Here is a 22,283-nt window from a genome sequence, read left to right as displayed (position 1 = left end):
CTCCTGATGAAGCATCCAGTGAAACAAGCAGCTCCGTTGAGCAGATGAGAACAGCTTCGAAGATTAAAAAAAGTGATGAGAAATGTTTGCACTGCATTTGTAATGCACTGAAAACCTCTTGGCCTGAATATGCAGTTTTGCTTACATTGTATTTGAACGGAGTCATTCAGCTCTATATTATCAGGAGGGTAAATAATTAAAAGAAAAAAAAAAAGTCTCACCTTTAAATTAAATGAGGGGAGGTTTTTCAGACTAAGGATGTGTCAGTTGTGAGTCTTTTTGGCAATTCATAAGCCAAGTCACTGAAGTCTTTTCCTCCTCCTATGTGGTTGAGTCAATGTGAGTGTATTTGAACTGGAATTCCACATTAGAAGATTGGTTCTTAAAGCACTATTCATTGCAAGGCCCAGGGGCAGCCCCCAATGACTTTAGATGTGGCTCCCTAACTCTTCTCTCAATACATACAGTGGTGGAAATAAGTATTTGATCCCTTGCTGATTTTGTAAGTTTGCCCACTGACAAAGACATGAGCAGCCCATAATTGAAGGGTAGGTTATTGGTAACAGTGAGAGATAGCACATCACAAATTAAATCCGGAAAATCACATTGTGGAAAGTATATGAATTTATTTGCATTCTGCAGAGGGAAATAAGTATTTAATCCCTCTGGCAAACAAGACCTAATACTTGGTGGCAAAACCCTTGTTGGCAAGCACAGCGGTCAGACGTCTTCTGTAGTTGATGATGAGGTTTGCACACATGTCAGGAGGAATTTTGGTCCACTCCTCTTTGCAGATCATCTCTAAATCATTAAGAGTTCTGGGCTGTCGCTTGGCAACTCGCAGCTTCAGCTCCCTCCATAAGTTTTCAATGGGATTAAGGTCTGGTGACTGGCTAGGCCACTCCATGACCCTAATGTGCTTCTTCCTGAGCCACTCCTTTGTTGCCTTGGCTGTATGTTTTGGGTCATTGTCGTGCTGGAAGACCCAGCCACGACCCATTTTTAAGGCCCTGGCGGAGGGAAGGAGGTTGTCACTCAGAATTGTACGGTACATGGCCCCATCCATTCTCCCATTGATGCGGTGAAGTAGTCCTGTGCCCTTAGCAGAGAAACACCCCCAAAACATAACATTTCCACCTCCATGCTTGACAGTGGGGACGGTGTTCTTTGGGTCATAGGCAGCATTTCTCTTCCTCCAAACACGGCGAGTTGAGTTCATGCCAAAGAGCTCAATTTTTGTCTCATCTGACCACAGCACCTTCTCCCAATCACTCTCGGCATCATCCAGGTGTTCACTGGCAAACTTCAGACGGGCCGTCACATGTGCCTTCCGGAGCAGGGGGACCTTGCGGGCACTGCAGGATTGCAATCCGTTATGTCGTAATGTGTTACCAATGGTTTTCGTGGTGACAGTGGTCCCAGCTGCCTTGAGATCATTGACAAGTTCCCCCCTTGTAGTTGTAGGCTGATTTCTAACCTTCCTCATGATCAAGGATACCCCACGAGGTGAGATTTTGCGTGGAGCCCCAGATCTTTGTCGATTGACAGTCATTTTGTACTTCTTCCATTTTCTTACTATGGCACCAACAGTTGTCTCCTTCTCGCCCAGCGTCTTACTGATGGTTTTGTAGCCCATTCCAGCCTTCCAGCCTTGTGCAGGTGTATGATCTTGTCCCTGACATCCTTAGACAGCTCCTTGCTCTTGGCCATTTTGTAGAGGTTAGAGTCTGACTGATTCACTGAGTCTGTGGACAGGTGTCTTTCATACAGGTGACCATTGCCGACAGCTGTCTGTCATGCAGGTAACGAGTTGATTTGGAGCATCTACCTGGTCTGTAGGGGCCAGATCTCTTACTGGTTGGTGGGGGATCAAATACTTATTTCCCTCTGCAGAATGCAAATAAATTCATATACTTTCCACAATGTGATTTTACGGATTTAATTTGTGATGTGCTATCTCTCACTGTTACCAATAACCTACCCTTCAATTATGGGCTGCTCATGTCTTTGTCAGTGGGCAAACTTACAAAATCAGCAAGGGATCAAATACTTATTTCCCCCACTGTACCTTGTCTAACGGCTTGCTGATGGCACCATCTCTAGAACAAGGAACAACGGCTCAGTTTTCCTTCAGGATCATATGGTTCTCAGTTTGAATTATACAACATATAAACTCGCAAGCTATTCTTGCAAGACTGTGTGAAAAGTGAAGAAGTTTCAAAAAAATAGTGAAAGTCACTGTCTTATAGAATACTGACTAGCAGAAGTACATGCCATGCTTTGATGGTGCATATTTTGCCAGTGGGCATACGTTTCGGTGGAATTTGGGCTAATTGTGGATGGGGTGCTCGGGTATGCATCTAACTTACAGAAAACTATGATTTGCATGTGCCCATGCTATATATCTAGGTGTGCTGTTTTTTTGCATATATCTAGGTGTGGACATTTTACATCATCTATAGGACTAATGTAAGTGGTCACATCTAGACGCACATGTCTTCTGCCATTTGCACTAGTATTGTGTAAAGAAAAGTAGGTGCCTTCTTTTCCTTATAGAATAGGCTTAAATGTCTAGTAAAAACCCTATTATAGTTTGTGGAGACACAGCACACATGCAGCTTTATAAAGCTTTATGTTTTCACATATTAAAGGAGTAGTCAATGTATAAGACTTTATCAATCATTTTTAAAACACCAGCTTTTACATTTAATGCCATATTATTTCACATCAATAACCGATATTCACACAACTTGTTGTCAGGTATGTCTGTTGGCATGTTCATACTTTTGGATTGTGTAGGAATGTTAAGAAAAAAAAACACAGTGAAAGAAAATGTTTGCATATAATGTTTTGTTTCTGTATTTTGGGGGGGGGGGGGGGGGGGGGGGGGGGGTTACCTGGCAAACTGAGTCTGGGACATTTTAATTATGTCTTTTTAAACAGACCTATGACAACCACACATATGCAAACCTACTACAAGATATCTTCCATTATTAAGACAAATTACCTTTTGTCGCCTTTTTTCTTTCCTTTTGTCTTCTGTATCCTGTATCATTTTTTCTTTCCAGAGATCAAAGAAGTAGGAGGGATCAGTATAAAACTTCAACCCATCTTTTCTATCGTCTCTGCAAAAATAACAAAACAATGATCAAGCTAACCAACTATATTCAGGTAAACAGAGTATTAATTAACAAAATTTAACAGACAAATCAGAGTACAAAGGAATAAGAACAAAAATAGCCTTCAGAACAGAGTGACACATGGGGTGATCCTGCAGCCAAGCCAATCACTTTCTTTGAGGGACAAACAAAACTTCAAGTAGTTAACCCAGATAACATAACCAAGGACAAAGCAGCAGAGCGCATGGAGGTGGGGCAGAGAACGGATGTGTATTGCTTATTATGCCTTAAATCAATTTTGTTAACGAAGTCATATCTTCCTCAGAAAAAGAATTCCTCCACATCATCCAAAAAGTACACAGAAGCACTAAAGGTCAGGATTTCCTCTAGTCAAATACACCACCAAGATACCATCCTCAGAATCATCATCAGGAAGGTCCAAGACACCTCCCCCCCCCCCCCCCCCCCAAAAAAAAAAATTCTGAAAATCTACGCAGCCATACTGTTTTTCATACAAAAGGATCTATGTAAAAGTAAGACAAACTCTGGTGAAAAACCAACAGCAGAACTAAATTCCTCTGCAGCCGTACCCGAGTCCCCAGGAGCAAGTGCTACAGGAATCAACTGAGCAGGCCCTAAATGGGATAAGAGCACCAGTCCCGGCTGAGAAAAAGAGGAGTTTCCCGCCAAAACATGCTCTGCAGAGGGCTGAGGCAATTCATCACCTGACAGGAAAATATGGCTCAGATCCCCTTGCTGTACTTCCAGTGAAGTACTGCTTGATCCTGCTATCTGACTCGCGGTTTGGTCCTCCGTACACCGGGACTGCCCTGGAGTTGTACCTGACTACTGGCAAGCACCACAGACTGCAAAGTTTTTTCCAGCTGTGTCATCTTGGGACAGCTACAGTCAGAAATCACAACGGTTTGAAGCAAAAAGGGCAGGCACAAATAAAGGAACAACAAACACCTTCCTTCACAGAAAGCTTCAGAAGCTCCCTTTCAGAGCATGCTGTCTCCCAGCTGCTACACAAGTTGTAGCAAAACAAATGTTTTTTTTGTTGTTGTTGAAGAGAACTTAGTTTGGGCTCTTATGGGACCTTAGGACCACTCCTTTCCTACAGTCCCTTAGGGAGAGAGAAAAGAAAGGGAGGGGTGGGCGGAGGACATGGGGCACCCTAGGCTTGCCAAATAAAAATTCCAGATACACCAGCCAGCACTCTGGGCCAATTCATCTGTTATCATACCACCAATTTACAGACTGAAAAAAAAACTGTCCCACAAGATTATTATCCTGCCAGACCAGAGGAGGTTGCAAAGGAAATTCTACCACCTGTTGGAGACTGAGAAATACTGGCTACTCAGGGGGGCTGCACAGGGTTCTAAACTAATGACATCATAGTTCATTACTTCTCTGCCTCCATCTAATAGAAGAGGCATAACCCAAGCATCTGGACTGACCTGGTGGGATGATAAGGAATCTATGCTTTGTATGGTTACTCTGGGGCTAAGGTGCTGAGAGCCTAGCACAAGTATGAAATAGGTCAGGTTGCCAGATACTGTGCTGCCAGTCTTACTCACTTTCTGCTGCTAATACTTCAAATTTATAGAAAAACAAACCAACTGATGATCATAAGTGGTGGAATTTAACAAGTGCTCTTTTGAATTACACAGAATAAAAACTAACATGCAACAGAAATCATATGTATAACAGCTTTTGTTCTTCATCTGATAACCCCACTAATAACAGACTTCCCAAATTTTATATCACACGGCTTAACATCAGAACAATATTGCAGCATTTGATCACAGTTCCCTATTTCTTTAAATCAAAACTTGCTACACATGCAAAACTGCCATGCCAATAAAGTTATCTGAACCTCAATCTAGGATCAATCTGTCTATGAGCAATGAAATGCAGATGTTAATGGTGTAGAAAGCAAACTTTTTACACATTTATTTTAAAAAATGTTTCTGCAAACCTGCTTCTAGAGAGTCCTTTAATTCAAACCTTTCTACTTCTCTATAACCAAGCTTAGAAACACTCAACAAAATTATAGTAATTTGAAGCTCAGTGACTGGTATATCAAATCCCCTCCCCTTACTTTCCAACAGCTTCTTATAAATACCACCCACCTCAGTTCCCTCAGCCATTTCGACTGTATTTATCATCCAAACTCCCTAGATGCGGTTTCAGCTGAAGTTACTCACAACCGAGGCCAGCTTGCATGTTTATAGCACCTGTTTACGAAAAGTAGGTTGTCCCCTTCCCACAAGGGCAGTGTCACAGTCCAGAAACATGGCACCAGATCTGTAATAAATTTATACTTTTTCAATTTAATAAAAGAAGTTCTTATGTGCTAATGGAATTAGCACATAATAGGGGCCTCTTTCACAAAGGTGTTTTTAGCGCATGCGCTAAATACTAGAGATGCCTTTATATTCCTATGGCGTCTCTGGCATTTAGCACACGCTATTCATTAGTGCGCGCTAAAAATGCTAGCGCGCCTTTGTAAAAGACCCCCTAAATGCTGTGTGACCTATTTTATCCCTATGGGCCATGTGGCACTTTGCACATGCTAATATCTATCAGCACACACCAAGCTTTAGTAAAAGGGCTCCTTAGTCTTCTATTCAACATTATTACATAATGGTATATCCATTAAAAACCGCTCAGATACACCGCTCATGAGCGAACTACCAGTACCTTTGGATCAGACTTCTGCCCATTCAAATCGGTTGATTACATTAACCAGAAAATAAAAGAACGCACCAAAATAAAAACATACCCAGCAGTAGGACAGTCTGAAAACCTCTCCTGAATGTAGTAAGTATTCATGTGTAATTGCTCCTGTTTTGAATGTATTTGTAACCAACAGTACATTGTTGCTACTGAATATTTTGTCTTAATTGACTAATCCCAAAGACCATTTCAACTAAAATATTATACTCCTTCTCAATTATCACTGGATTACCTGGAAAAAAAAAAGTTGCAGGTCGCGTGAGCCCAGAACCGTCAATAATTCACATATATTTAGCAAAAATCAGATTGCATCATTTGTACACCTGTTAAATCACACTACCACAGTGTTGTTCACTGCACGGTCCAGGAGCCATTGATGGCCCCCCACCGACCCTAGGTGTGGCTCCTTATCTCTCTTCTCTCAACACATACTTTCTCCCACCTTGTCCAAAGACTTGCTATTGGCACTGTCTGCAGAACAACGCCTATGCTTTCCTTCAGGACCACATAGTTCTCAGTAAGTTTGAGATATATTATACACACTTCCACGCTATTCTACGCATACAAAACTTCCACGCTATTCTCGAGAGACCTTGAAGTAGTTTTTTTTTTTTTAGACCACATGGCAGATCAAGCTCACAGAGAGCCACATCATACTGGAAGAAAAAACAGCTATCCCAGAGGCAGACCATGCACCAATACTCTGGTAAAGGTTGGGGTCATGAACAAACCGGGAGGCAAACCAGCTTGGAGGGACTCGGGACAGGATGATGGCAGCTGACTGGGAGAAGAGGCTGGTAGAACTTGAGAATGATTGCGAAAGTGATAGGGGGGAAAAAGTTCCAAGGAAAATGTGAGTTGGGAGAGATAAAACGGGCTGAAAGAGAAACAAACTTGTTTTATTTACACATATTGCTATGAGAGCTCCTGAGCAGCTGGACTAGCTACATCATTAGAGAGGGATTCCTCTCTTTTATCACACAGGGACTCTGGGCACCATCTTATTTATCCAACACTGATCCTAGCTCTCACAGGTACGTCTTTTTCTCCAATGCGGTCCCTGTTTCAAAAATAGCAAATATCGTTGCAGTAACTAATGCAACTGAGAATACCCAGAGGACATTCCTTTCTTCTCTGGTCATTTCATTCAAATGGGTCATGCATTTGATATACCATCTTTCTGTGGTTAAATCAAAGCAGTTTAGATTTTATATACAGGTACTTCCCTCTGTCCCTAGTGAGGTCACAATCTAGGAGCAAATGAGGATTAAGTGACTTGCCCAGGGTCATAAGTAGCCACAGTGGAATTTGAACCCGGTTTACTGGTTCTCAGCCCACTGCACTAACCATTAGGCTACTCCTCCCCATTGCAGGTTCTCTCTAGTCTTATCACATGGATCATTCTAAAGTTACTTTTCAATAACTACTGGGTTCTTTCCATGAATTTTCTAGTTATTTACCCCCGCAGTTCAAATTGCATCGCCAATGATTTCAGGCCTTATTTCCAATGTTTCCCAATATGTGAACCATAAAAACCTCACAGGTCTAACTAAATGCATCAATAAGATGTTAAGAACCACTAATGGAAGCAAAAGAGGCCTCTGAACAATTCACTCATCTGACTGAGGGATTACAGATGACAAATTAATTTTGTGTCTTGAAAGGCTATAATAGCGAACACAGGATCTGAAATATTAAGTTTATTCTACAAGTTGCATTTGGTAGTTTTTGTCTCTTCCGTAAGTAGAGGGGATAACAATAATCTATTTAAAGCATGTGACCTCCGCCTGAAGCAGCACTTCTTACCCTGGAGCTCAGTCTATAGACACTTCACTATCTAGCTTCCACAATTAAAATTAGGGGTATGTTTACTAAGGCATGATATAGACACATTTACGTTTTCGACACGCATTTTTAGCTAATGTGCCCATAGGAATGTATTGGCATGTTAGCGTTTAATGCACCTTAACTTTAAAAGCACGTTAAAAATGCTTAACGCACCTTAGTAAACATACCCCTTAATATTGTACAGGGGACAGAATATTTACTAGCAGTCAATGTCTTCTCTGGGGGCTTTACAATCCTAGATGAATTACTTGGTCCAAGAAGATCATTGCTTTAAAGTGTGGGACACTTAATTCAACAAAAGCCAACAAGCAACATGGGGCATTTCTAACGCATTAAAATGCTGTGCTTCAGTCAAACTGCTAAGAAGAAAACGTCTTATATTTTAGTTGCATTTACAATAACCATATTTCTAGCAGAATACATACCTGTATGGTGAAAGAATATTCAGTGGAGGCGGCTTTTCACATTTATTGTATATGTCTGTAATCGGGTTTGGAATTGACTTTTTGGACACTACTTGTTGATCTTGAATAGTGGAACTTTTGAAAGCTTTCTTCAAGTTAATATCTTGCAATGAAACTAGCATAAGAAAAAAAGAAAATATGCCTCAGTTATTTTGTACATGCTCTGCATAAGAAAAAAAATAAGAAAATATATTTCTGTTATTTTGTACAACGTGCTTCTACATAAAGACAAACTTTTACCCTCAATACCTTAAAGCAAGTAAGAACATTCAAAATATATATGTATTTTCCATTTGATTTTATAGCCTTACAATTCTATTAATTCTACAGTACAGAGCTGTAATATTAAGTATGATTAATGGAGGTAATTTTATGAAGCATTTTTCACATGTAAAGTTTGTCTGACACATACAGTGGGGGAAATAAGTATTTGATCCCTTGCTGATTTTGTAAGTTTGCCCACTGACAAAGACATGAGCAGCCCATAATTGAAGGGTAGGTTATTGGTAACAGTGAGAGATAGCACATCACAAATTAAATCCGGAAAATCACATTGTGGAAAGTATATGAATTTATTTGCATTCTGCAGAGGGAAATAAGTATTTGATCCCCCACCAACCAGTAAGAGATCTGGCCCCTACAGACCAGGTAGATGCTCCAAATCAACTCGTTACCTGCATGACAGACAGCTGTCGGCAATGGTCACCTGTATGAAAGACACCTGTCCACAGACTCAGTGAATCAGTCAGACTCTAACCTCTACAAAATGGCCAAGAGCAAGGAGCTGTCTAAGGATGTCAGGGACAAGATCATACATCTGCACAAGGCTGGAATGGGCTACAAAACCATCAGTAAGACGCTGGGCGAGAAGGAGACAACTGTTGGTGCCATAGTAAGAAAATGGAAGAAGTACAAAATGACTGTCAATCGACAAAGATCTGGGGCTCCACGCAAAATCTCACCTCGTGGGGTATCCTTGATCATGAGGAAGGTTAGAAATCAGCCTACAACTACAAGGGGGGAACTTGTCAATGATCTCAAGGCAGCTGGGACCACTGTCACCACGAAAACCATTGGTAACACATTACGACATAACGGATTGCAATCCTGCAGTGCCCGCAAGGTCCCCCTGCTCCGGAAGGCACATGTGACGGCCCGTCTGAAGTTTGCCAGTGAACACCTGGATGATGCCGAGAGTGATTGGGAGAAGGTGCTGTGGTCAGATGAGACAAAAATTGAGCTCTTTGGCATGAACTCAACTCGCCGTGTTTGGAGGAAGAGAAATGCTGCCTATGACCCAAAGAACACCGTCCCCACTGTCAAGCATGGAGGTGGAAATGTTATGTTTTGGGGGTGTTTCTCTGCTAAGGGCACAGGACTACTTCACCGCATCAATGGGAGAATGGATGGGGCCATGTACCGTACAATTCTGAGTGACAACCTCCTTCCCTCCGCCAGGGCCTTAAAAATGGGTCGTGGCTGGGTCTTCCAGCACGACAATGACCCAAAACATACAGCCAAGGCAACAAAGGAGTGGCTCAGGAAGAAGCACATTAGGGTCATGGAGTGGCCTAGCCAGTCACCAGACCTTAATCCCATTGAAAACTTATGGAGGGAGCTGAAGCTGCGAGTTGCCAAGCGACAGCCCAGAACTCTTAATGATTTAGAGATGATCTGCAAAGAGGAGTGGACCAAAATTCCTCCTGACATGTGTGCAAACCTCATCATCAACTACAGAAGACGTCTGACCGCTGTGCTTGCCAACAAGAGTTTTGCCACCAAGTATTAGGTCTTGTTTGCCAGAGGGATTAAATACTTATTTCCCTCTGCAGAATGCAAATAAATTCATATACTTTCCACAATGTGATTTTCCGGATTTAATTTGTGATGTGCTATCTCTCACTGTTACCAATAACCTACCCTTCAATTATGGGCTGCTCATGTCTTTGTCAGTGGGCAAACTTACAAAATCAGCAAGGGATCAAATACTTATTTCCCCCACTGTAGAAAATGGCTTCTTATACAAGGTCTGTGCATAGGTGTTCTTGGGAGCAGCATTTAGACAGAGATGTGAGGTATGAGTGTAACTACATAAAATACATCCACCTGCTTCAGAGAAAGTGTAATTTCGTGCAACAATCTATTTTATAAAGGCACATACACATGTATGTTGCCTTTATAGAATACAGCTCACCAATATGTGGTACCACAAAAATCAACTTCTGGGAGAGCTCATGTTTAAATCATCTTTAACAGCACAACGTCCAGTTTACAGCAGTAGAAAAACTAGATCAACAAACATTTCACAATTCTGCAATCATGACAAAATAGTAAACAGCTAGCATCAGATTTTCAATGAACATCAACCACCTCCCACCCAGCACTTCATGGGGCAAACTGACCCAATTAAAGCACAGTCCTCTCCAGTACTGTAAGAATCCAGCTACTGGCTGTAATACTGCCCAAAATCTTTCCCAAATACATTTAAACTTTTCGCCTTTAATTGAGGAAACCTCTTGGGTATCAAGATACTCCATAGAAAGCAAATAAATCATCTGCACTCTCTAGGTCTCATAGGTAGGTGCCCTCAGCTCATGCCAATGCAGCAAGATTGATTTTTGTCCTCGTCAACACAGCTCTCCTAAGAAATCTTGACAATCTCACTGGGACAGGTTGAGAAATACCGTAGAGATCAAATAATTGCACTCGCTGAGACCACTGGAGCGATGTGTGATGAAGAATCCATGCCCAAAATGCTTGAGTGCGGCGGCACAACCAGAACATATGACTTAGTATAACTGGAGAATGATGACAAACAAAAGGCAGACTTGTATGCTGTGGTATCCTATATAATAATTCTCACCTTCAACATTCTATGGGTCTTGCTGCCTGTGTTCGTGACTTCTTCGGAGTTGGTGTGCTAGGCTCCGTAGCACAGGCTGATGTCAATGTAGCCATTATGATGTGAACATCAGAACCCACGATAAAAGGCGCACATTGGTCACGGTGACGATGGCCAAGCAGGGGAAGAAGATGAGCGCCATCAGCAGCAGCAGCGAGTAGGGCACATTGCTGGCATAATCCAGGTTACAGAGCAGCAAGGCCTGCGAGAAGTAGACGCGGATCACGGCACCGCGGGGATGGCAATGGGAAAGAGCAGGGCAGGTGGCAGCAGCCAGGCCGCGGTGATCAGGAGCCGCACCCGCCACCGGCTCATTACGTGTCCGTAGCGCAGCAGGAAGAACACTCGGAAGGGATGACCCTGAAACTGGGAGGGAGGGGGGGCCCCTGGCACACACTCTCATTCTCACACACACACACACACACTCTCTCTCACAGACACACTCGCACCCAGTCTCACTCTCTCTCTGTCACACACACACACTCGCACATTCACTCTCTCTCTCTCACGGAGTCACTCTCACACACAGAGGGGCATAATCGAACGCCCATCTCCATGGGCGTCTATGTCCGAGAACGGGTACGTGAAGCGGCGGGACAGACCATATTTTCAAAAAAAATGGGCGTCCATCTTTTTTTTCGATAATACGGTTTGTGCCGGGCAAATGCATCGGATTTGTGTGGATTTGAGCTGGGCGGTTTCGTTTTCCAGCGATAATGGAAACCCAAGGTGCTCAGCTCAAAAACGAAGAAATCCAAGGCATTGGGTCAAGGGAGAGGCCAGGATTCGAGTGCACTGGTCCCCCTCACATGCCAGGACAACCGGGCACCCTAGGGGGCACTTGTAAAAAGTTTAAAAAAAAATTTAATATCTCCCAAGTCCATAGCTCCCACCCCTTGGGTACTGAGCCCCTCAAATCCCCCCCAAAATCCACTGCCCACAACTCTACACCATTACCATAGCCCTTATGGCTGAAGGGGGGCACCTACATGTGGGTACAGTGGGTTTTGGGGGTGGTTTGGAGGGCTCCCATTTACCAGCACAAGTGTAACAGGTAGGGGGGGGATGGGCCTGGGTCCACCTGCCTGAAGTGCACTGCACCCACTAACAACTGCTCCAGGGACCTGCATACTGCTGTGATGGAGCTGGGTATGGCATTTGAGGGTGGCATACAGGCTGGAAAAAAAGTTCTTAAAAGTTTGTTATTTTATGGTGGGAGGGGGTTAGTGACCACTGGAGGAGTCAGGGGTGATCATCCCAGATTCCCTCCGGTGGTCATGTGGTCATTTAGGGTACTTGTTCGTGAAAAAAAAAAGGGTCCAAAAATTACCCAAATTTGCGGTAAAAACGCCTTTCTTTTTTTTATTATCGGCCGAGGGCGCCCATCTCTCCTCGGCCGATAACCACGCCCCAGTCCCGCCTTCACTACGCCTCCGACACGCCCCGTCAACTTTGCCCGTTTCCGTGACAGATTGCAGTTGAAGATGCCCAAAATCGGCTTTCGATTATACCGATTTGGGCGCCCACGGGACAAAGGTGCCCATCTCCCGATTTGGGTCGAAATCTGGGCACCCATCACTTTCGAAAATAAGGCGGACACTCTCAAACATACACACTCCGAGGAAAACCTTGCTAGCACCCGTTTCATTTGTGTCAGAAATGGGCCTTTTTTACTAGTATATTATATCTCACACACTATCTAGCTCTCTCTAATATTAATCTCAGTTTTAATACAGTTGGATCATCAGATGGCAAGCTCAGTAATGAACTTTATTACTGGCTACACACTCAGTTCCTCATAGATTCTTTTGTCCATCTTTTTATATTTGTGCATAGGATTTCATTAAATCATCATAATTCAAAAAAACTTATCTTACCATCTTCATCAGGGCATACCAGATAGCATTAGAATTTGAAATGTTTGCTATGACTAGGACAACATGTTTGTAAACAACCTGAGGCGTTGGGGATTTCATATTGCATTTGATACTGAATTGTTTTGAGTTTATAAGTCTTTCTGAAAATCTCAATAAAAATTAAAGTAAAAAAAAACAAACGTAAACCTAATGAAGTAAAAACATAATTCTACATGCTTTGTGATCTTTCATTGCATAATAATTGCAAAATATAACCCACCCATATTCTTTTGGCACATTCTTAAAGGAGCACAGTGGAACAGAAGAAAAGCAGATCATTTGAATGACATACAGAATAATTTTGACAACATATCCTCACACACTAAAATGAATGAAATGTTATTGTTTCTCTATCTTTCTTCAAATTAGCCTAGAACTTGGCATTTTGTTTTGAAAACACTATCACAGCAAAGTAAAAGCATGATTCTTGACTAACAAATTACTCTGATCTTGACAGAAGCATTTTCTAGTTCATTGCGTTCCTGCAAGTACTTACCCTCTTCAACTGTTGAATCCAGCTGGGTAACTTTGACAGCAAGACGATCAATTCTGTCTTGAAGAGAATTTGCTCTGATGTAAAAATTGTTGGCCTCATTAAACAACTCACCAAATATGTCCTCTGCATGCTTACCTTCAGATAAAAAAATGCAGTCCTTAAAAGAACTCTTTCATTCAGTGTTTAACAACATAATTAATGCATAAAAATAATTATATTATACTGTATGCTATTATGTAACTTGTACAACACAGATGTTTACATTTCCAAAATCATATTATTAAAAAAAAGCACACATACAAAGTTGCCAACAAGACTTCCTTTGATTAACCCTCCTACAGTGATATATCCAGCAATCCAAACCCATATGGATTTTTAAATCTAAATATTATGGGCATCTACACGGTTAGTGTGCGCTAAAAATGATAGCGCACCTCTAGTGCAGCCTAGTAAACAGGGCCCCAATTACTGAGTCAAGGGTCATAAAGACATTTGAAATCAAAACTTTGTAGTCATTCTTACATAAGTACATAAGTATTGCTACACTGGGCCAGAGCAAAAGTCCATCAAGCCCAGTATCCTGTTTCCAACAGTGGCCAATCCAGGTCACAAATACCTGGCAAGATCCCAGAAAAGCTCAATACATTTTATGATGCTTATCCCAGAAATAAGCACTGGATTTTCCCAAGTCAATTTAATAATGGTCTATGGACTTTTCCTTTAGGAAACCGTCCAGACCCTTTTAAAACCCTGCTAAGCTAACTGCCTTTTTACCACATTCTCTGGCAACAAATTCCAGAGTTTAATTACACGATGAGTGAAGAAACATTTTCTCAGATTCATATTAAATTTAGTACTTTGTAGCTTCATCGCATGCCCCCTAGTCCTAGTATTTTTGGAAACCGTGAACAAATGATTCACGTCTACCCGTTCCACTTCACTCATTTTATAGACCTCTATCATGACTCCCCTCAGCTGTCTCTTCTCCAAGCTGAAGAGCCCTAGACACTTCAGCCTTTCCTCATAGGGAAGTCGTCCCATCCCCTTACTTTTTGAACATATTCATAACTATTTCACACTGAAAGTGTAGCATATGGTGTGCAGATCTGCGTTAAACTCTTACTTTAATGCATTTTATTTTTTTTAGGCAGAAGAATATGAAAAACGTGCTAGAGTATGAAGACTTATACATGGAACCGTATGTTGCAGAGGTAATGTCTTGCTCTGCATTTCTGATGATCTCATTGATTGAGTGAAATTACTAACTAACCATGCTTCTATTGACTTTACCTTGCCTCATTTTAAAAACAAATCCATGATCAACCACCAAATATTAAAATCTGTGGGTTAATCCAAAGACACAGGCTTAGGGCTCAAGGATTGGGGTAAATGAAAGTATACACTAACATACAGGTGTACCGCAAGACTCTGCTGGATACAGGGATGTGGGTTTCGTGTGTGCAGGACTGCAAAAAAAAAAAAAAAAAAACAGGAAGCTGTGGGATAGAAGAGTCATAGAACCATGAATTTTAAAAAATTTATTTAGCTCACATTGGTTCCATTGGTAGCTCAAGTTACACATTCATTTACATTAGGTTTAAAATGAGTTACATTCACATATAGAAATGCTGGGTTTGTATGCCAAGTGAAAGTGGAGAAAGAGAAGATAAATGTTTGGGAACAAAGTGATGAGGGTCAGCCTACTGAAGAATGATTTAGGGACAAGTGGAATGACCAAATTCTCTGGTTAATTTCACATGGTATCAAATAGCAGGTATTTACATCTATATTACCTCTTTCAAGGCCTTGGCACTTTTTCTCAAGTAACATTTTCAGCACAGGGATAGGATGAGAGAGTGGAGGAAAGGGGAGGGATTAAGGAAAAGGAAAATGGAAAAGGAAGAATAGAGGAAGGCAGCAGGGAGAATAGCAGGCTAACAAGCTTGTCAGTACTGAAAACAATCCCTGTGTCAAATTAGAATACCCTTCACCCTCTCACATACATATTTCCTTCCCTGCAGTGCTCCTTCAGCTTCCCATAGTCATCCATCCCCTACTTCCCTCCCTGCAGTGCTCCTTCAGCTTCCCAGACAGACATCCATCCCCTCCAATCATAAATTCCCCATCTACCCAGTTAAATCTGCCACAAAATTAAAATTCACCCACTTACTGCTGAGCCCCCCTGCCAGTCAATCTCCTCACCCACTGACGCATACCTTCTTCCACTCATACTTCCCCCATCCACCGACGAATACTTCTGTCATTCAAACACCTATCCAGTCAGTCAGCCCCTCTGGCAGTTCTAGCTCAGCATCCAGTCACTCGCTTCCTGAGCCCCACATTCCCAATTATAATCCACATTCATTTTCTCATACTGCCATCTACTTATTCACTCACTCGGCCCTACTGCCCACTCATTACTCCACCATCTATTCATTCAGTTGATCCCCTGCCACTCTTAACCTAACCATTCACTCACATACATACCCTAACCAAGCACTCCAACTATGAAACATGCTTCTGTGCAAGGACATATCATGCACGTTTCAATTTCTCTTATTTGGAGACAACCCTTAGTTTGGGAATTCCGTGTGTTTGCTCTTTTTTCCCCGTCTCTGGAGAGGTCAAGGGAAAAGAAAATCCACATACTCACAAAATTACTGTATGTAAACTAGCAAAGGTCTTTGGGACAGAGTCACAGGTGCCACATAATTACAACGGACTGCCTCACACCACTTGGGCACATTCACTCTTTTTATTACAAAAGCATTAAGTTATAGGTTAATAGGTCAATAGTTTTACATCATAAGACACAAGCTATGGATAATCATTGGTTCAGGTTATATTCTGCTAACATCAGTGGGTCAGTGGAGATTCAGGGCAAAGTTCAACAACAGTAAGCAATTCCAGTAAAGAATCGTTATTTTAGAATAAGGAATTCTTTGCAGTTAGCACACATTATTTTTCACAATTCATCGGTGTACTCAGGGGTCCGGGGATATGTAGGTTAAGAGTGTATATCATTCTCAGTCCCCTGTTCTTTTCAGAAGACATTAATTACAAAACAGGCTTAAACTGTTTGTTCACCATTTGTTCTCCATTCTAACATTTAACTCTGAATACTCCCTTCTGGATTGAGGGGGAGGGCAGGGCACCATTCTCATAGGATGTTCTCAATATCATCAGTGTAAGTCACTCAGGAAAAACAAAAATTAATGTATAACTGCTATAAAACTAAGCCTATAGCATACTTGCTCGGTAGGAGTTCTCTAAAAAAAAATGTTTTAATATAAATAATCTTTGCCTACAGTTTAAAACATAGGAGCTACATATGTGGTAGTGCTTAGATAGCACTGTACATACCTGGGAAGTTTCAGGATGCCCCTTAATGACAGCACAAAACTAAGCCATATAACTTAAGTCTGTGTGGCTTGTTAACTGTTATCAGAGAACACTAATTACAGGGATGTAATTTTGCTTGTGTTTTATTTCCATGTAGTTGCTTATGGTTAACTAGCTATTTCAGTTATTTTAAAACAAATATTGTGAAATGCCCCTAATGGTATTGTATACGAAACATGAATTTCTTATGATGGCTATGAAATTCTTGCCAGAACACCATTGCAAGTAGAAGTAAAATTGATGCAATTTAGGATAATTGAAGTAGTCAACAGTCTGGTTTAAAGGCTTATCAGAAAAGCTGGTGCTTGGATAATCTCTAATTACATTTGATTGTACCATTTATATCTCATTTTAAAAACAGCTTTTGGGATATAACACACCTCCATCCTTCACTGTACAAAATTTCCAGTACTTTTTGCAGCTTTGTTCAATTCCTAGAATAGTTCTGAAAATTCAAAATGTAAAACAAAACAAAAATCCTCCCTGAGCTCTAAAATGTAAAAAAGCTAAAACTGTTTTTGTACAAAACATTTAGTAAAAAGCACTTCAATTATGTTTTCAAGATTTACTATCATTCTGGAGGAATGGTTTTTCAATCATTTTGGTAGTATATTTTAATATTTACTGAAACAATCACAGAGCTGTTTTTAAGGTTTATATTTTTGTGTGGTCACTCTTTCTATATTCTGTATCAAAAGTCAAGATTTGGAGTGGTTTTTTTCTCCCTTTAGATGATAACCTACATTTGAAGCTGGGTCACTAATACCAAGATAACACACCAAATCTAGGGTTGTTCAGTGAATGATACTTACAGAAAATATTTTTGATTCAAATGATTTTCCATACAACACATTTAGGGGTGCTTTTACTAAGCTGTGCTAGTAAATGTGCATAGCATGCTATGTCATAGGACTTATCTATTGCAACCATAAAACAGTCATTCTTCTATGTGTTTCATTTCTGGCTGTGCGATGTTAGCGTTACTACATGGACAATAAAAAAAATTTAATAACAGGACCCCTTATTACTTCCTATTTAGGAGGCACTAAGGGCTACTTTGTTAAGTCCACATTCATCAATTAGGAAGGTACAGTACTTTGACTCGATTTATCTGCAGCAGTTGATCTGGTTGCTGTAGAAATTGTCCCATTTAGGTATTAAGGGAATGGTTTTGGAGTAGTTTGTTGCTTTCTTGTCATATTGTGGATTAAAGATTAGATTTAATGGGTCATAGAATGGGGTATTCTCCAAGGCTCCCCTCCCCGTCACAATTATTTTTAATATTTCCTTATCTGCAGGAACTTAAGAGCAATATCCAGAACACACAGGGTACAGTATTTATCTTATGTAGATGATTTAACTTTTTTTTTTTTCTTCTTTAACCAATTCTTGGGTATTTATCACTGAAATCTTTGCCAAATGCAAGTTTGGCTCACTTAGTAATGAATCCTGAGAAAATTATGGCATGATGAGACTAGTTCCAAATCCATTCTTTTGATTGCTTTGAATATGGAAGTATTCTCAATATATCTTTTAAATTTAAATTTTTTTTGACGGTGATTACTGATTCCTCCTTGTCTTTGAAAGGCCAATTATCTGCAGTATTCAGAAAATCACTTGCAGCTCTGCATCTATTAAGGCAAACTAGAGATTTTCTCCCAGAGATTGATCTTAAGCATTTTGTGCATGCTGTTGCTTTCTCCCATCTCAATCACTGTAATGCACTTTATGTGAGTTATCAAAGAAATTACTTGCCTTGGTAAAGTTACTACAAAATACAAATGGTAAATTGATTAAGGCGGGGGGGGGGGGGGGGGGAGAGATGGGAGGGAGTAACACCATTTTTGTTTTGAAGTTTAATATCTTTTATTGGATTTCAATACAATACAATAGAAGCAGGAGCTCACCACAGTACAACAAGCAACATTTACAAATCATGGCAAAACTGGAGCTCACATTCAAGAAGCAACTATCTACAACTAGAATCACATTAAGAAAAAGGGGAAGAAAGAGGAGGTGGAGAAGAAGAAAGGTGAAAAAAAGGTAAGGGGGAGGGCTGTGGAGGATACAAATCCAGACATAGAGCATGCATAGGCCACAAAATACATCAAACTCAGTGCTTATCTCTATACCGAAGCAAAATAAGATACCAGTGGCAGCCATTTTTCCCTGTAGGAAGCGAAGCGAGAAGATTTCTTCGCCAGATGTAATTCAAATTTGTACATTTGGAGCAATAAGTTCCACCATTCCTGATAAGTGGCCTGGTGTAAGGACTTCCAGTGGGAGAAGATCACCTTCAATGCCAAAGAGACCATGGCACTAACAAGAGCCCCTTCACTAGGAGTTAGCTGACCCCCAAAGAACTGCTCCCGAAGAATCACAAATGGAAAAGAAATGGAGCCAGGGAGGGAAAAAATGGCTACCAGCTGTGACCATTTTTGTTATCCTTGAACTGCATCTCAGTGGATTTGCGTGTGTTGTTTAAACTTCTAATCTTGGAATGTCTCCAACAAGCTTGCCTATATTCATAGTCTCTTCCTCTCAGGCTCTGCATCTTCTTTCTTTGAGTCTTGGATCTTCCCTGAAAAAAACTCTTGCTTCAGTCACTACCCTCTGCCATGGAGAAAAACTGTTAAACGTGGTAGCATTGCTAGTCTGGTGTAACAAAATTGATAGAGGCAAGTGGCAACTTACAGACTAAACAATTTATTGAGGCATAAGATTTTGAGGAACAGAGTCTACTTAGATACATGAAGTGAACTTCAGGACATGGGTATATATAAAGAAGATGCATTGGGGATGGAGAGGGATGAAAAGATAAAGTATTAAAGAAGTGTGGAAAGGACGATGATAATGGTTGCATAGTTCAGGTAACTGACAGCTGTAGTGGGCGACAGAACAAGGATAGGATGATTTCAGAGTTAAGTCTATTCACTACTGCAACTTGGTTCTCTCAGGTCTTCCACTCAGCCATCTCTCTCCTCTTCAATCTGTTTAAAATTCTGCCGCATGACTAATATTTCGCCAAAGTCGTTATGTCCATATCAGCCCTCTCCTGAAATCACTTCACTGGCTCCCTATCCGTTTCCGTATACAATTCAAGCTCCTCTTGTTGACCTATAAGTGCATTCACTCTGCTGCCCCTCACTACCTCTCCACCCTCATCTCTCCCTACACTCCTTCCCTAGAACTCCATTCACTAGGCAAATCTCTCCTAATTGCACCCTTGTCCTCCATCGCTAACTCCAGACTCCGCTCCTTCTATCTCGCTGCACCTTATGCCTGGAATAGGCTTCCTGAGCCATTACGTCTAGCTCCATCCCTGGCTGCCTTCAAATCCGGGCTAAAGGCCTACCTGTTTGATGCTGCTTTCGACTCCTGACTTGTAACTTTTATCTTATCCTTGTGTCCTTCTGTCTGTCCTTCCCTTATCCTTTTTGGTTCTGTTTGTCCTGATTTAGACTGTAAGCTCTTTTGAGCAGGGACTGTCTTCTTCATGTTCAATTGTAAAGCGCTGCATACGACTGGTAGCGCTATAGAAGTAGTAGTAGCAATCCACTTAAGTGTAAGGGTCTGGGATCAAAGAAATACATGCAGTTAACCAGAGCGTGTATTTAACCGTTGTGACCCAAAGAAGCTTGACATCTGATAAACATATGTACAGTACTGTTTTATTATACATACAGTATATATTCTCCATTAACTGACGTTATACAGTCTCCGTTAATGGTAAAAACTGTCATAGCACTGACATCCAGTGGCCTCCAGATAGGCCCACATGGTGTTGAGACTCTCCAACGCTCTTAAAAAAAGTGACAGGAGGTTGTTGAATTTTGTCAGCATGTGCCTCGCTGCTCATTTCATCATCTGTTTCATCATCAACCGTTGCCTGCGTGTAGGCACATATCTCGACATCAGTGCTGTCGTCAGCTGTTTGCAGATCATAATCAACAGCTACGAAGTGATGAAACTCCTCTTCAGTAACACTGGCTGGGATGTCAATAGCCTGTTCATCTGACGCGTTTGCAACAGCTGCATCTGTTTCATCCCTCTTCACATCCTTAACAAAGCTTGCCCGCTTGTAGCAGTTCACAATAGTTGCCTGTGTAACATGATTCCAGGCTTCTTTCTGCATATGTAGGGAATCCAACAGTGATAAATTACGAACCAGTTCAACAGCACGTTTATCCTTCACAGTCTGGTCATCCATAATGCTCATCAGACGACATAGCACAAGAGCCCGATAATGTTGTTTGAAATTGGCTATTCTGTCCTGATCCATAGGTTGGATAAGAGAGGTAGTGTTTGGTGGCAGGAAAACCACCTTGACGTTAGACAGCTTGACATCATCACTTTGTGCAGCACAATTATCACAAAGCAACAAAATCTGACGCTTTTGTGCCCGCATTCTAGTGTCTAACTTCTTTAGCCACTGCTTCCAAATTTTCCCAGTCATCCATGAATTTGTGTTAGCCTTGTATGACACAGGAAGTCGCTTAACATTCTTGAAGCAACGGAGCTGTTTGCTCTTTCAAATGACGAGTGGTTCCAACTTCTCACTCCCATCCATATTGCAGCAAAGGAGGATCGTCAGTCAGTCCTTTGACGTTTTACTTCCTGTAGTTTCGGCTTCTTTGAATGCAAGTGTTCCATCAGGAATCGCTCGCCAGTAGAGACCGTTTTCATCAGCATTGAAAATGTCACAAGGTGCAAACTTGTTCAAGATGGTAGGAAGAACTGAAACAACCCAATTTTCAGCACCAAAGTCATCAGCGTCTTGTTTTTCACCATGCTGTTTCTTGAATTTTATATTGTTCCTCTCCTTCTATCTTTCCAACCATCCAACAGTGGCTTTGAATTCAGTTAGTCCAAGACTTTCAGCTAGATGATCAGCTTTCTCCATAAGCATTGGACCACTGACAGGAAACTGTCTGCTCCTGACTTGAGAAAACCACCGAAAAAGAGCATCTTCCACATCCTCAGCTTTTCCCGCCCCGTTTACGTTTCCAGTATGGATTTGTATTGTTTTGCCAGTCTTCCAGAAGCTGGTCTTTCTGCTTCAAAATATGTGAAATTTGACTGGGATTGACGCCATATTCTTTAGCACTAGATGCTTGACTTTGTTTTCTAATTTTTTTTTTAAGAACTTCTATTCGTTCAGCCAGTGTTAAAGTCTTACAGTTGCGTGACGACAACGACTCCAGTGCACACTCTAACAACATTCTTTTGCTTATTCTGCCTGTGGCAGTTAACCGAGATTTCAAATTTACCACCCCTTTTGTCAGGTGCCAATCGGCTTCCATATTCCGTGAGTGCGCTTATGTGGAGTCTTTCCTGCAGAGGAGTGGTCTTAAACCATGCATATAAGCGAATCTTGCACTTATCAGTGGTGCG

The 22,283-nt window shown here is 41.3% G+C and overlaps 1 protein-coding gene across 5 annotated transcripts in view; it reads right to left on the bottom strand.

Moving 5' to 3' along the window:
• WASF3 (WASP family member 3) overlaps positions 1–22,283 on the bottom strand; it is a 130,135-nt gene that overhangs the window by 27,932 nt on the left and 79,920 nt on the right. For all 5 annotated transcript variants that reach the window (XM_030200324.1, XM_030200329.1, XM_030200325.1 and 2 more), the window contains 3 exons: positions 13,488–13,622; positions 8,135–8,288; positions 3,008–3,125 (listed from right to left, as the gene is read on the bottom strand). In XM_030200324.1, coding sequence (XP_030056184.1) covers positions 3,008–3,125; positions 8,135–8,288; positions 13,488–13,622 — 407 coding nt within the window. The remainder of the gene's footprint in view (positions 1–3,007; positions 3,126–8,134; positions 8,289–13,487; positions 13,623–22,283) is intronic.

The sequence above is a fragment of the Microcaecilia unicolor genome, chromosome 4 (assembly GCF_901765095.1).
Source record: "Microcaecilia unicolor chromosome 4, aMicUni1.1, whole genome shotgun sequence".
NCBI lineage: Eukaryota > Metazoa > Chordata > Amphibia > Gymnophiona > Siphonopidae > Microcaecilia > Microcaecilia unicolor.
The sequence above is the reverse complement of the archived record's forward strand: the minus strand, read 5'-3'. Positions and strand labels throughout refer to the sequence as shown.